The 14,042-nt window shown below is 23.7% G+C and overlaps 1 protein-coding gene across 15 annotated transcripts in view; it reads right to left on the bottom strand.

The window, feature by feature from the left end:
- The window catches only part of LOC122498042 (growth factor receptor-bound protein 14-like), an 857,844-nt gene that overhangs the window by 136,706 nt on the left and 707,096 nt on the right, over positions 1–14,042 (bottom strand). For all 15 annotated transcript variants that reach the window (XM_043605543.1, XM_043605544.1, XM_043605541.1 and 12 more), the window contains one exon: positions 2,303–2,530. In XM_043605543.1, coding sequence (XP_043461478.1) covers positions 2,303–2,530 — 228 coding nt within the window. The remainder of the gene's footprint in view (positions 1–2,302; positions 2,531–14,042) is intronic.

The following is a 14,042-nucleotide window of genomic DNA, read 5'->3' as shown; positions in this document are numbered from 1 at the left end:
TTGGGGGCCGCTGATGACGAATCTGAAGTCAGATTTTCAAAATTCAAAATGGCGGACGTATTTTTTTAATTTCTCGGATTCGATTGAAACTTGTTAGTCGGGGGTTTTCAGGGTCGCTGATAACGAATCTGAAGTGGATTTTTAAACATTCAAAATTGCGGATCCAAATCAGCGACCTCGAAAACCCCCGAGTAACAAGTTTTAAGCGAATCCGATGAATTCAAATAAATATGTCCGCCATTTTGGATCTGACATTTTGAATTTCGAAAATGTAACTTCCTATCTAGAATCAGCGACCTCGAAAACGCCCAAATAACAAGTTTCAAGCAAATCCGATAAATTCAAAAAATACGTCCGCCATTTTGAATTTTGAAAATCTGACTTCAGATTCGTCATCAGCGGCCCCCAAAACCCCTAAGTAACAAGTTTTAAGTGAATCCGATGAATTTTTGAAAATGTTGTCCGCCATATTGGATCCGCCATTTTGAATTTAAAAAATCTGACTTCATATACGGAATCAGCGACCTCGAAAACCCCCGAGTAACAAGTTTCAAGCAAATCCGATGAATTCAAAAAAATACTTCCGCCATTTTGGATCCGCCATTTTGAATTTTGAAAATTTGACTTCAGATTCGTCATCAGCGGCCCCCAAAACCTAACTGTACCCAATCTCACAAATTTTGGTCACCAAAAAATTTGTTAACATTTTGGACCCACTTTATAAATTTTTCTCCTCACAGCGAAGGGGTTAAGGTTTGCGTAGAATTTTGTTAATTTTTTTTTTAAATAATTGAATTCTTTTGGAAAATTTTATTAAAATCAAAATTTAAAATTAAAATAAAATTGAAAAGAGAAAAATTTTTGAAAATAATTGAAAGTTTGCCGAGAATTTTATTAAAATGTTTGAAAATAATTGAATTTCGGAGAAGAATTTAATTATTTCTAAAGATAATTAAAATTTTGACGAGAATTTTTGAACATTTTTGAAGATAATTGAATTTCTGCAATAATTTGTAATTTCTCTAAAATTCTCCAAATTACTTTTCGTAACTGTTTTTAAATCGAATTACCGACCTTCTTTTTTAAAAACAACGACTTTTACGGACCTTCACGGGATTTACGGAACTAGTTCGAACTTTTGTTCAGAAATTCAGAAGAAATTTTGTTAAAATTAATTTCCATTATTGAAAAAAAATATTTTTTTTTTTTTTATAAATTGAATTTATTATTCTAATAATGGATATTTGTAAGAAAAATGATATAATTGAAGAAGGCGAAAAATATATATGATCTGAATTGTCTATATGGTAAAAGCCCAAGCAAAATGACTTCCGTAAAACGGGAGTCTCTATGGACTGCATCTCCTATTATGCCATTCTTTAGAATTCTATTCTTCTTGGTTGGAAAGTGTAGACTCAAAGTCATTCTCGAGTGTCGACTTCCTCTCTATTGGACTTCCTAGGACGGGTTTTGTATACATATATACACCCGACATTACAAACTTCATCAGCAGAAAAGCAATTTCGAGAGGCCAACCAACCCGAGCAGAATTGACGCATTTGTTTATATCCTTCTCTTCCATAACTCGATTTTCCACCCTTTTCATCGTTGATTACGTAACACGTCATTTCCATCCTATATACGCGCGACTGAGACAAAATCATTCACTCATCCGTAATATTTTCATTATTCATTTTCCATTCACTTTCTGATAGTATTTTTTATCGCTCCCTTCATTTCTTTTCCCTTTACAGAAATAATATTCTCTTGAAATTATGATTTATTAAAAAAACGATGACAAAAACGAAAACAAAAACTGTCAATAATCAAATTTTAATTTATTCAATTAGACTAAGATTTAGTATATTAATTATTAAAAACTGGAGAAGTAACCAAGTGGCGCGCACAAATTTCGGAGAAGCGTCCCCCCACTATACCGCCTTTCTCCCCTCCCTTTTCGAAACAAGCCCCGCCCATCTACTCCGCGTAGCCACAAGTCATTTAAGAAGAAGAAATAAATCAAAGAAACAAAGTCCCGGTCAGCAATTTTTCAACAACAGTCGCGAAATATTTAATTCAAAACGATGAAGAACTTTCAAGACTATGAGACATTGAGATTTCTTTTTTTATTTTTACATCAAATAGATTTAAGTTGATGATCAGTTCTATAGAGGAGCGAGAGAAAATCTCTTGTGCACGTTTTCGATAAAAAGGAAAGAAGAAATGAATTAAAAGAAAAACAGAGAGGGATGAGTGTCAGGTCTTTGATAAAAAGAGAAGAAGCAGCTTCTTTTCGACTTACCTTTGCCAGCCTCATGGCTGTGAGCCAGCAGGCACGTGACTTTTCACTGTGGAAGGCTATCACTTTGAACCCGGCTTCACCAGCCTCCGTGTCTTCTGCTTCTGCGTTGCTCGACGGTCTCAGACAAATGCCCCACTCGAAGGGTGCGTTGAAGTACCTCTTTGCGTTCGGAATCCTGTATACGTGGTAGTCCGACAAGTGGGCAAATGTCGTCAGCTGTTCGTTGTCCTGAAATCAGAAAATATTATTCTCCATTAGCCGCTTCAATCACGAGCATTGTTGGCAAATATCTTATATCTCAATAATTCTATTTTTCAACAGTTTTATTATTGCAGTATTTTCCTATTTTCAATGTAATAAATTACTTGAAATTACAATTTTTTAAACAGTTGAAATTATCAAAGTTAGATAATAATATGAGTATAAAAGTAAATGTGACCATGGTTACAAGGCCTGTGGTTCGATTCTCCATCGCGACATAAACGTTTTTTTTTAATATTAAATCAATTTTTCTTAGTATAATTTCTTTATTAGAATTTAAGTATTATTGTCAATACATTTTTAATTGAATTTCTTGCAAGAATTAAATTATTTTTAAAAATTTTATTGAAAATCTTTTTAAAAATTCAATTTTTTTTCAAAATAATTTTAATAAAATTCTGCGTAAAAATTTAATTAATTTCATTGCTTTATCAAAATTTATTTATTTTCAATATCTACTATTTCAAAAAAATTTCACAAAAGAATTCAATTATTTAAAAAGAAATATTAAAATTCGTCTCCAGAATTTAATTATTTTTAAAAGTAACAAAATTCTTCGCAGTAATTCAATTATATAGTATAAAGTTTCAAAATTATAGTCAAAATTTCAATTATCTTTATAAATAATAAAATTTTTCTCCAAATTCAATTATTTTTAAAAATTTTAATAAAATTCTTGACAAAATTTCAATTATTTTCAAAAATTTTTTTCAATTCAATCAAATTTTTTACGGAGATTCAATTATTTTCAATACAATTTTAATCTAATTTCTCGAAAAATCAAATTATTCTTAAAAATTTTATTTAAAATTCGTTAAAAGAATTTTTATTACTTATTTAAATTGATAAAATTCTTTAAAGTTCAATTTTAAAAAACATTCAATTCTTCAAAAAATTGTTTATTTTTGTATTTAAATAATTGAATTCTCGTAATTTTTTTACATGTTTAATTGAATTTCTTGCAAGAATTAAATTATTTTCAAAAATTTTAATGAAATTCTTTTTAACAATTCAATTTATTATCAAAATAATTTTAATAAAATTTTGCGTAGAAATTTAATTAATTTCAATGATTTATAAAAATTCAATTATTTTCAATATCTACTATTTCAATACAATTTCACAAAAGAATTCAATTATTTAGAAACAAATATTAATTAATTTCGTCTCAAAAATTCAATTATTTTCAAAAGTAACAAAATTCTTCGCAGTAATTCAATTATTTTTAAAAATTTTAATAAAATTCTTGGCAAAATTTCAATTATTTTCAAAAACTTTTTTCAATTCAATCAAATATTTTACAGAGATTCAATTATTTTTAATACAATTTTAATCCAATTTCTCGAAAAATGAAATTATTCTTTAAAATGTTATTCAAAATTCGTTAAAAGAATTTTTATTACTTATTTAAATTGATAAAATTCTTTAAAGTTCAATTTTAAAAAACATTCAATTCTTCAAAAAATTGTTTATTTTTGTATTTAAATAATTGAATTCTCGTAATTTTTTTACATGTTTAATTGAATTTCTTGCAAAAATTAAATTATTTTCAAAAATTTTAATGAAATTCTTTTTAACAATTCAATTCTTTTTCAAAATAATTTTAATAAAGTTCTTCGTAGAAATTTAATTAATTTCAATACTTTTTTAAAATTCAATTATTTTCAATATCTAATATTTCAATAAAATTTCACAAAAGAATTCAATTATTTAAAAAGAAATATTATTTAAATTCATCTCAAGAATTCAATTATTTTCAAAAGTAATAAAATTCTTCGCAAAAATTCAATTATGGTCTAAAATTTCAAAATTTTAGTCAAAATTTCAATTATCTTTACAAATAATAAAATTTTTCTCCAAAATTTAATTATTTTCAAAAATTTTAATAAAATTCTTGACAAAATTTCAATTATTTTTAAAAACTTTTCTCAATTCAATCAAATTTGTTACAGAGATTCAATTATTTTCAATATAATTTGAATCTAATTTCTCGAAAAATGAAATTATTCTTAAAAATTTTATTTAAATTCGTAAAAAGAATTTTAATTACCTATTTAAAAATTTGTTGATAAAATTCTTTAAATGAGCGTTCAATTTTAAGAAACATTTAATTCATCAATATATTATTTACTTTTGTATTTAAATAATTGAATTCTCGTAGAATTTTCTAATAAAAATTGATTTAAATATGAATTTTCAGTTAAAACTTTAGATAATTGAATATTAAACTCTCTGAATTTGAATTGGTAAAAATGTTTTCTAATTTGAATTAGTGACTGACTTTTTGCTTTTGAATTAGCAGATTTGACCAAAAATAGTCGTTTCTACTAATTTAATAGTAAAATTTACTAATTTAAAAGCAAAAAGTCACTCACCAATTCCAATTAATAAACATTTTTACTAATTCAAATTTAGAGAGAAAGTATTATAACGTGAATTTTTAGAAATAATTGAATTTTGAAAAGGTTTCAAATTATAATCTTTGCATGTTTGAACTTTTTATACTTTTAACTGAAAATTGTGTAGATTTAATTTTTTTTTGAAAAGGTTTAATTGAATTTTTAAGTTATTTGAAGTTTTTATTTTCTAATATATATATTTTATTGAAGAATTTTCGAATAATCGATGAAATTTCGTAAAATTGAATTGTAAACAAAAAGGATTTGAAAATTTTCAAAGAAATTTTTCAAAAATTATTAAAAATAATTAATTTTAACTTTATATAAAGAAGAATTTTAGTTAAAAATTCTGGAAAACAATAATTGAATTGAAGTGATGAAAGTAATTTTGAATAAGTTAGAGTATCAATATTCTTAAAATATAAAATAATGATTTTATCAATCGGTCATTTTTAATTATTTATAAAACATGAAGACATCGATTGCTCCGAGTCGAAGACTCGGAGTGATCGATTTCTTCATGTTTTATAACGATTTTTTATAAGTTGTTATTTCAAAAAGGTTTGAATTTGAATCTTTTGAAGAATTTTGATTGCTATGGAAAAACAATAATGAAATATTTGTTTAAAAAAGATAAATATAACAATGCGGAATTATTATATGAAAGTTACATGTATTTGTATTTTGTAAAATTGGAATTATTCAATTTTATAAAATATAAAATTATAAATACAAAGAACGTGACAAAAATATATAAGCATTTGGTCGTTAATGGGTTAAAATAGTTAATTAATTAAATGAATATAAAAAATAATGCAATTTTACTTGCTCAATTTGTAGCTGACATTTTTCGCCTATTTCTCAATTTGATAGAACAAAAGGATATACTGTTTTCAATGGAAAGTTAATTTGGGAAATCAACGTTTGGTATTACCTAAACATTTTACGTCTTTCTTAAACAATAAGTGCTCCTAAATTAGCAATTTTATTAACATTGGTTTCCTTATTTATCAATCGAAAGACATCAACGTGATTTTGTTTGCTTACATAATGAAATAATCGTTTTCCTTATTTTATTCTTTATTTTACAATATTGTTATGAAAAAAAATTATTCAATAGGTATTAAAAAAAAAAAACAATATTTAGCATAGTTTGCTGAAATGGGCTAATAATTCTTTGTTTTTTTACAACAAGGAAAATGAATAAATTAATAAAAAAAAGTGAATATAATTCACTGCATATTAGGTTGAAAATTCATTGTTGATAATAATTTCCACGAGAGTTTAATTAAGGATATAAAGACAATCATTAATTATCTAAGTAGGAGTTATATAATTTACATTCTCTTTCATTAACAGAAAGCAAAATCCTAAATTTAGCAATCCAAGAGCCGCACACGTTTCTACGAATGGCTCATGAAAGTAAACGATTTAGTTTCAAAGCGAACCAAATCTCCAGATGAGAACGCTGCTTTTCGAGGAAACACTCACATACACACATGCATTTATATATATTCACGAATTCCGCCTTTTAGGATTAAATAACGATTAAAAATTTTGAAATTTTCATTCATGAAAAAATATAAAATTGAAAATACAGACAAAATCGAAAAGCAATTTTATGATCGATTTTGAGCTATTTATTTAAAAATTATTCTTTTCCGTTTTTTAATTTGTCATATAAACTTGTAATACAATAATAAAAATAGTTCAAATTTAAGGATCTTGAGAGATAAAAATAAAAGCAATTGATTGCTTGATTACCATTTTAATGATCGTTAATATTAACGACCCAGATTGAGAATAGGCGAGACCGTAAACGTTTTCAGTAGTAATGGATGATTACTATCAGACCAGTAACGGTAAATTGGACTATTTCAACATAAATATACTATATACGCGACAAGAAATCGTTAAAATTGTGAAAATTCTAGGCAAATATAAATAAATTGAAGACACAAATTTAATCCTTAAATTATTTCATTTACCGATGTCATTTCGTATTTTGAAAATAGTTTTACACATACAGTTTGATTTGACAAATAAAAATCAAATTTAAATTTACACACATATAGTTTGAAAAATGAAAAAAAATTTCCACACGCACATTATACTTGAACTATTAAATATGCCTTGTTAAAGTATAAAAAAAAATTGCATAAGTTGTTGTGAATCGTTTGAAATTCACAAGATTTGTGCCATTTTATAATATTAAATTTGAAATTTCTGCCACGTCTCAGTAACTCGTCACGTGTGTGCAACTCATATACGCGACACGCATGCTGTGCAAAATGCAAGAGACATCGTCAATATGTCACTTGCCACATAACGGCCAATGGTATCGATCCATCGAAAATCTCTAATGGCGTTTCACCACTATAACAACCTCTCCTGTATAAAATGTAATCCACAGTCGAAATTCAAATACATAAATTAATAATAAATTTATAATATAAATATTAACTAATATTAATATTAAACGATATTAATTAACATTATTAATATGTTATTAACAGTGAGATCAAATTTTCAATTTAATTCAATTTTTTAAACATTATTAATAAGTTATTAACAGTGAGATCAAATTTTCAATTTAATTCAATTTTTTTAAATTTGTAAACTATTTTTTAATAGTAATAGTTTATAAAATTAAAAAACTATGGGAGAGTCAGAGTATTTAATAGTTATTTGATATTTTAAATTTTAACAAATGTCCTTCATCTGAGATTGAATTCTCGAAGAAGCGCGCACGCCTGCTGCATATACAAAAAATTGGATATAGATAAAGATACTGCTGCGTAAATATTTGAGGACCGGCTGCACCAAAAGTCAAGTGCGCACAACTTCTATGATTTCAAGATCAAGTTAAATACACATTGAGGAAATTTTTTTTCCCTTTTTTGTAGAATCAACAAAAATTGTTTTAAGAGCTAAAAAAATTGGTTTTGTATTAAAATATTGTACTTTTACTGTAGATTTTTTTTAACTAAAAAGAATTTTTTACTAGCAGTAATTCGCGCGCTTACGCGCGTGTCTAACTTTTTACTCATTTTTTTAAATTAAATTTTTAATAAAATTAAGCAATTTTAAAAATAATATAACGTAAAAATTTTTAATTTAAATTTTTATAAACTATAAAATTACCACAAATTATAATATAAAACCTTCAATTTTTTCAAATTATGTTCAAAATTGTAAAAAAAAATATTACGTCAAAATAAATCTCGTTTATAAATAATAAAATACTTCTTCAAAATTCAATTATTTTCAAAAATAAAATGCATTTTTCTTATTTCAATGATTTTCAATACATCTACTATTTTAATAGAATTTTCCAAAAGAATTCAATTATTTAAAAAAAATTTTGATAAAATTCTACGAAAACGTTTAATTATTTTCATAAATAATAAAAATTTCACAGGAATTCAAATATTTACAAATTTTTTTTATAAATTTCTTCGCAATCATTCAATTATTTTCAAAAATAATAGAATTCTTCTCATAAAATTCAATTATGTTCGAGAAAATTAAAAAAAAATGTTTGTCAAAATGCAAATTTTCTTTCTAAATAACAAAATTTTTTCTAATATTTACTATTTAAATAAAATTTCCCAAAAAGAATTAAATTATTTAAAAAAAATTTGTCAAAACTACGCAAACATTTCATTATTTTCATAAATAATAAAAATTTCACAGGAATGCAATTATTTACAAATTTTTTTTTATAAATTTCTTCGCTGTAATTCAATTATTTTCATAAATAATAAAATTTTTTTAAGCAAATCAATTATTTTCATAAAAAATAATTCAAAATTCTAGGAAATAATAATTGCATTGAAATGATGTAAATAATTTTGAAGAACTTACAGTTAATATAAAATAATGATTTCATCACTCGGTCATTTTTAATTATTATAAAACATGAGTTGTAACTTTTTTAATAACTTTTCTTTTTAAATATTTTCAATTTCAAAATTATTGCATTGAAAATCATTGATTTCTTGTAAAGAATTTTATCAAAAAATTTGAGAATAATATTGAATTTCATCAAAGAATTTTAGAAAAATTTTTGAAAAATCCTAATTCAATTTTTTTGATGAATTTCTTTGAATTTTTTTTTCAAATAATGAAGTGTCATTAAATGATTTTAATTGGAAATTTGAAGCAATTAAATTTTATGAAGAATTTTTGTTTTTTAAAACAATCGTGTTTCTTAATAATAATTAAACATTTAACATTTAACTATTGAATTTTATTAAACTTTTAAAAAAATAATTAAATTCTTCTGAGAATTTTATTACAATTTTCTAAAATAATTTAATTCATTCAAGAAATTTTCATAAAATATAGAAAATAATTAAATTCTTTCAAAAAATTTCTTTAATTTATTGAATATAATCGATTTTGTTAATAATTGTAATTAATAATTTGACTATTAAAATTTTATTAAAATTATTCATAGAAAGTTAAACTTTTTTAAACAATTTTATTAGAGTTGTTGTAAATAATTAAATTCTTTTGAAGAATTTAAACATTTTTTTTTGAAAATAGTATAATTACAGTATTTTTTTCAAAATAATTGAATTTTTGCAAAGAATTTTACTATTTACAAAAATAATTGAATTATTTCGAAGGATTTATTAAAATTTTCAGAAAATAATATTCTTTCTAAAAATTTAAAATTTTTCATTTTCAATGAAAATTTGTAATTGACAAATAGAATTTATAAACATTTATTCCCTTTATTTTTAAAAAATTGAATTTTATTAAAACAATTGTAATTAAGAAATAGAAGTGATGTAAATTCTTTCCTTATGAAAATTGAAAATGTTATCTATAACAAAAATATTAAGAAACGGGAATATGTAATGTTCTTTTCCCCAAAATAAAAGAATGATTTTGTGAACAATATTATTATTGAGAAATGAAAATTATGCATAAAATGGGTATTTATTTCCTATTTCTTAATCATAATTTTTTTAAAATTTTCTATTTTTTATAAATGAAAAGGAGAAAAATTTGCATAATTTTAAAAATAAAAAATACAAAGAAAAAATTTTCGCAATTAACACCGAAAAATGGTAATTTTATTTTTAAAAATAAAAATGCAACTATTGCCCAATAATATAAATAAACGAAACGTAAATAAAAAAAATATAATAAAAGCTCAAGTATACATATAAAAATTAACTAACTCAATTAATAATTTAATGAAACCTATCAAAGCATATAAATAAACTTGAGTGAATTACATCGCCTTTTGAATATTTACAACCAAGACATGAGTTTTCCCCGCGAGATGAAACAAAACAAAAATAATAAAAAAATAAAAATTATGGCCTCACTTATTTCTATATGAAAGAATCATCGAGTGTATTATACGTTGCGTTTAGAATGAAAGAAATATATATATATATATATATATATTCTTTTTTGTCGAAGAACTTTAATTATCGGCGTCTGATCAAGGGAATAATTACTGCCGAGTGATATATGTATCTTTCGAGGTAATAACTTATCGTTAAGAATTTTCTCCGTGTGTGCAAAAAAGCGAATAGAGTACCAAGAATCAGAATGAAAGTGGGGGATACACGAGTATATACATATATATATATATGAAAGAAAAGAAGTAAAATGAAAAAAAAGAGATAACTGGTATATAAAATGGAGGTGCATGACCTTTTTACTGACACTTTCAAAAGCCAATCTTTCGTCAGGTGATCGATGAGTTGTTTGCACTCGATCACATTCTTATTACACTTGGCCCTTTATATGTAGCACTATATATACATAGATGAAGGCAAAGGAAGTGAACAGAGAGGGGAGAAAAGCAATTTTCAAAGTTCCGATCAAATACAAATAAAAAAAATAGAGTGTACTTTTGTCTTTCACCTTACTATTTCTTATTCGCATGTTTTCAAAAAGTTTACAAAAGTTTACATTTTATTTTAGGGTTTTAATTATATTTTCATGGTTTTGAAACGGAAACTTTGCTTCTTGGACACAAAGCAAAAGTTGATTTTAATATTAAAACTACAACTTACTGTTTTAAACTATACCAGCATCTATACGACAATCAGTTAAGACTACAACCAATTGCAACCACAATTCATTTCACGTAACAATAAATCAGTCATCTTTTTTTCTCTCTACTAAAATGATACATGTAATTCATAAATTATGCAACCGACGCGACGCAATGAACAAAAATAAAAAAAAGAAACAGTAAATGCGAGATAAAAAAGCAAAGTATGAAAATAATCTGTCAAGTGATTTAAACGTTACCCCAGGTCATCGTGCCAGTTGAATTTGTCATTCTTTTTTTTCCTGACTAATTGTGACTTTAAGTAAATGGGAAGAGTTTTATAAATATATATATTTAAGGCGAAATAAACAGGTGTCGTTGGAGGAACAATTTTTATTTCATGTTAAAGATGTAACACAAGGGAAAGAGAGAGAAAGAGAGAGAAAGAGAAAGATTGGGAGGGAATTATTAAAGGGGACAGCAGTGCCAGTTATTGCAAGACTCGTTTCCGTCGGATTCTCGTTCTAAAACCGGTTTCATAAATAATTCCAGAAGCGCGATCTTGCAATCACGATTAAATGCTGAGTCTTGAGTATCATCCGCGTATATAGTGAGCGCATCCCATATCTCAGTCATTTGTATAGACAATTTACTTTATTCTCTTTTCTTCTTTTCTTTTCTCTTTTTTTCCTTTCCTTCTTTTTTTTATTTACACGAAACCCACTGTTTTATTGGTCCCAAGTCTTCAAAATCACATGAATTGTGTTACGAACTCAAATCATGGCCAATGGCAATTCACACAAATCATTAATTCTCTCTTTCTCTGCCTTTCTCCAAAAAGTTTTATTTTCAAAAATAAAATTTTTCAGTAGTAATGAATAATTTTTGAGGAAAAATCAGATGTCATAATTTTACATTAGTTATACGCTATTAATATTACTATATGTTTCAGATGTACTTTAATCAGGGCTCGATGCAGTGAAAGTATTTAAAACTACGGACTTTACGGACCAAAAATGAAAAATTACGGACCATTTACGAACCATACTAACAAAAAAAACCAGTCCGAGCCAAAGAAGAGAACATTTTACTTAAAACAATAAATTTCTTTCATAAATATAAAACATGAAGATATCGATATAAACTCCGAGTTCGGAGTGATTCGACTCGGAGTGATCGATTTCTTCATGTTTTGTAATAATTAAAGATGACCGAGTGATAAAATTATTATCAATTCAATTATTATTTTCAAGAATTTTCAACTAATATTCTTCTTTAAATCGATTATCTATATTAATTTTTAATAATTTTCGAAAAAGTTCTTTGACAATTTTCAAATCCATTTGTTTAAAATATTGATATTTTTAACTTTTGACTTTTGCATTTAAAAAAGCAACATAAAATCTGTCGATTACCATAAAAAACTCAAATTGATTTTTTGGACCTAAGCCGTGTTTTCTCGTTGTCAGTCACATATTAGAAAATAAAAACTTTAAATAATATAAAAAAATTCAATTAAACTTTTTCAAAAAAATTAATTACAAAATTCAATTATTTCTAAAAATTCACGCTATTTTGCTTTTGCTATTAATATTCAATTATTATCTAAAATTTTTAACTGAAATTTATTTTTATGAAATGAAAATCAATTTTTATTAGAAAATTCTACTATAGAATTCAATTATTTAAATACAAATGAAATGCAAATAAATAATTTATTAAAGAATTGAACGTTTCATAAAATTCAATTCCTATAAAGAATTTTATGAACAATATTTTAAATAATTGCATTCTTTTGACGAATTTTAATAAAAATTTAAAGAATAATTACATTTTTCGAGAAATTCGATTAAAATTGTATTAAAAATAATTGAAATTCTGCGATGAGTTTTACTATTTATGAAAATAATTGAATTCCCATAAGAAGAATTTTATTATTTTTCAACAATATTTATTTTTTGCGAAGAATATTATTACTCTTGAAAATAATTGAATTTTGTGAAATAATTTGTAACTTTTCCAAAACTGAATTTTTTTTTCGTGTTCTTAACTAAAATTCTTCTATAAATGCATTTTTTTTATCGATTTTTGAAAAAGTTCTTTGCAAATTTTCAAAATTTCTTTGTTTACATTTCAATTTTAGAAAATATCAGTTGTTCTTGAATTCTTCAATTAAATATTACATCATAAAATAAAACTTCAAATAATTTTTGTAAAAAAACCGCAATTAAACTTTCTCAAAAAAATTAATTCCACAGAATTGTTAGTTAAAAATATGAAAAATTTAGATTTTCAAAGATTTTAATTTTAAACTTTTTCAAAATTCAATTATTTCTAAAAATTCACTCTCTAATGCTTTTAATATTCAATTATAATCTAAAATTTTAACTGAAATCCATTTTAAAATGAATTTTTATTAGAAATTTCGACTAAAATTCAATTATCTAAATACAAAAATAAATAATTTATTGAATAATTGAATATTTCTTAAAATTTCAATTCCTATAAAGAATTTATCAACAAATTTTTAAATGATTGAATTCTTTTGACAAATTTTAATAAAAAATTTTTAAAATAATTATATTTTTCGAGAAAATCGATTAAAAATGAAAATTGTATTAAAAATAATTGAAATTCAGCATTAAGTATTATTATTTATGAAAATAATTGAATTCCTAAAAAGAATTTTATTGTTTACGAAAATAAATGAATTTCTGTAAAAAATCGTATAGTTTATAAAAATAATGGAATTATTAAGAAGTTTATAACAAATTTTTAAATAATTGAATTCTTTCGACGATAATAATAAAATTTTTAATAATAATTAAATTATTTTATTATTGTAATAAATTTAAAATTGTATTAAAAATAATTGAAATCTTGCGATAAATTTTATTATTTATAAAAATAATTGAATACTTGTAAAGAATTGTATTAAAATTTTAAAAAATAATTGAATTCCTGAGAAGAATTTTATTATTTATGAAAATAATTGAATTATTGCCCAAAAATTTTATTAAAATGTTTAAAAAGAATTGAAGTTCTGTTGAAAAAT

Source organism: Leptopilina heterotoma, unplaced genomic scaffold (genome assembly GCF_015476425.1).
Source record: "Leptopilina heterotoma isolate Lh14 unplaced genomic scaffold, ASM1547642v1 Lhet_14, whole genome shotgun sequence".
NCBI lineage: Eukaryota > Metazoa > Arthropoda > Insecta > Hymenoptera > Figitidae > Leptopilina > Leptopilina heterotoma.
This window is presented reverse-complemented; position numbering and strand designations above follow the sequence as displayed.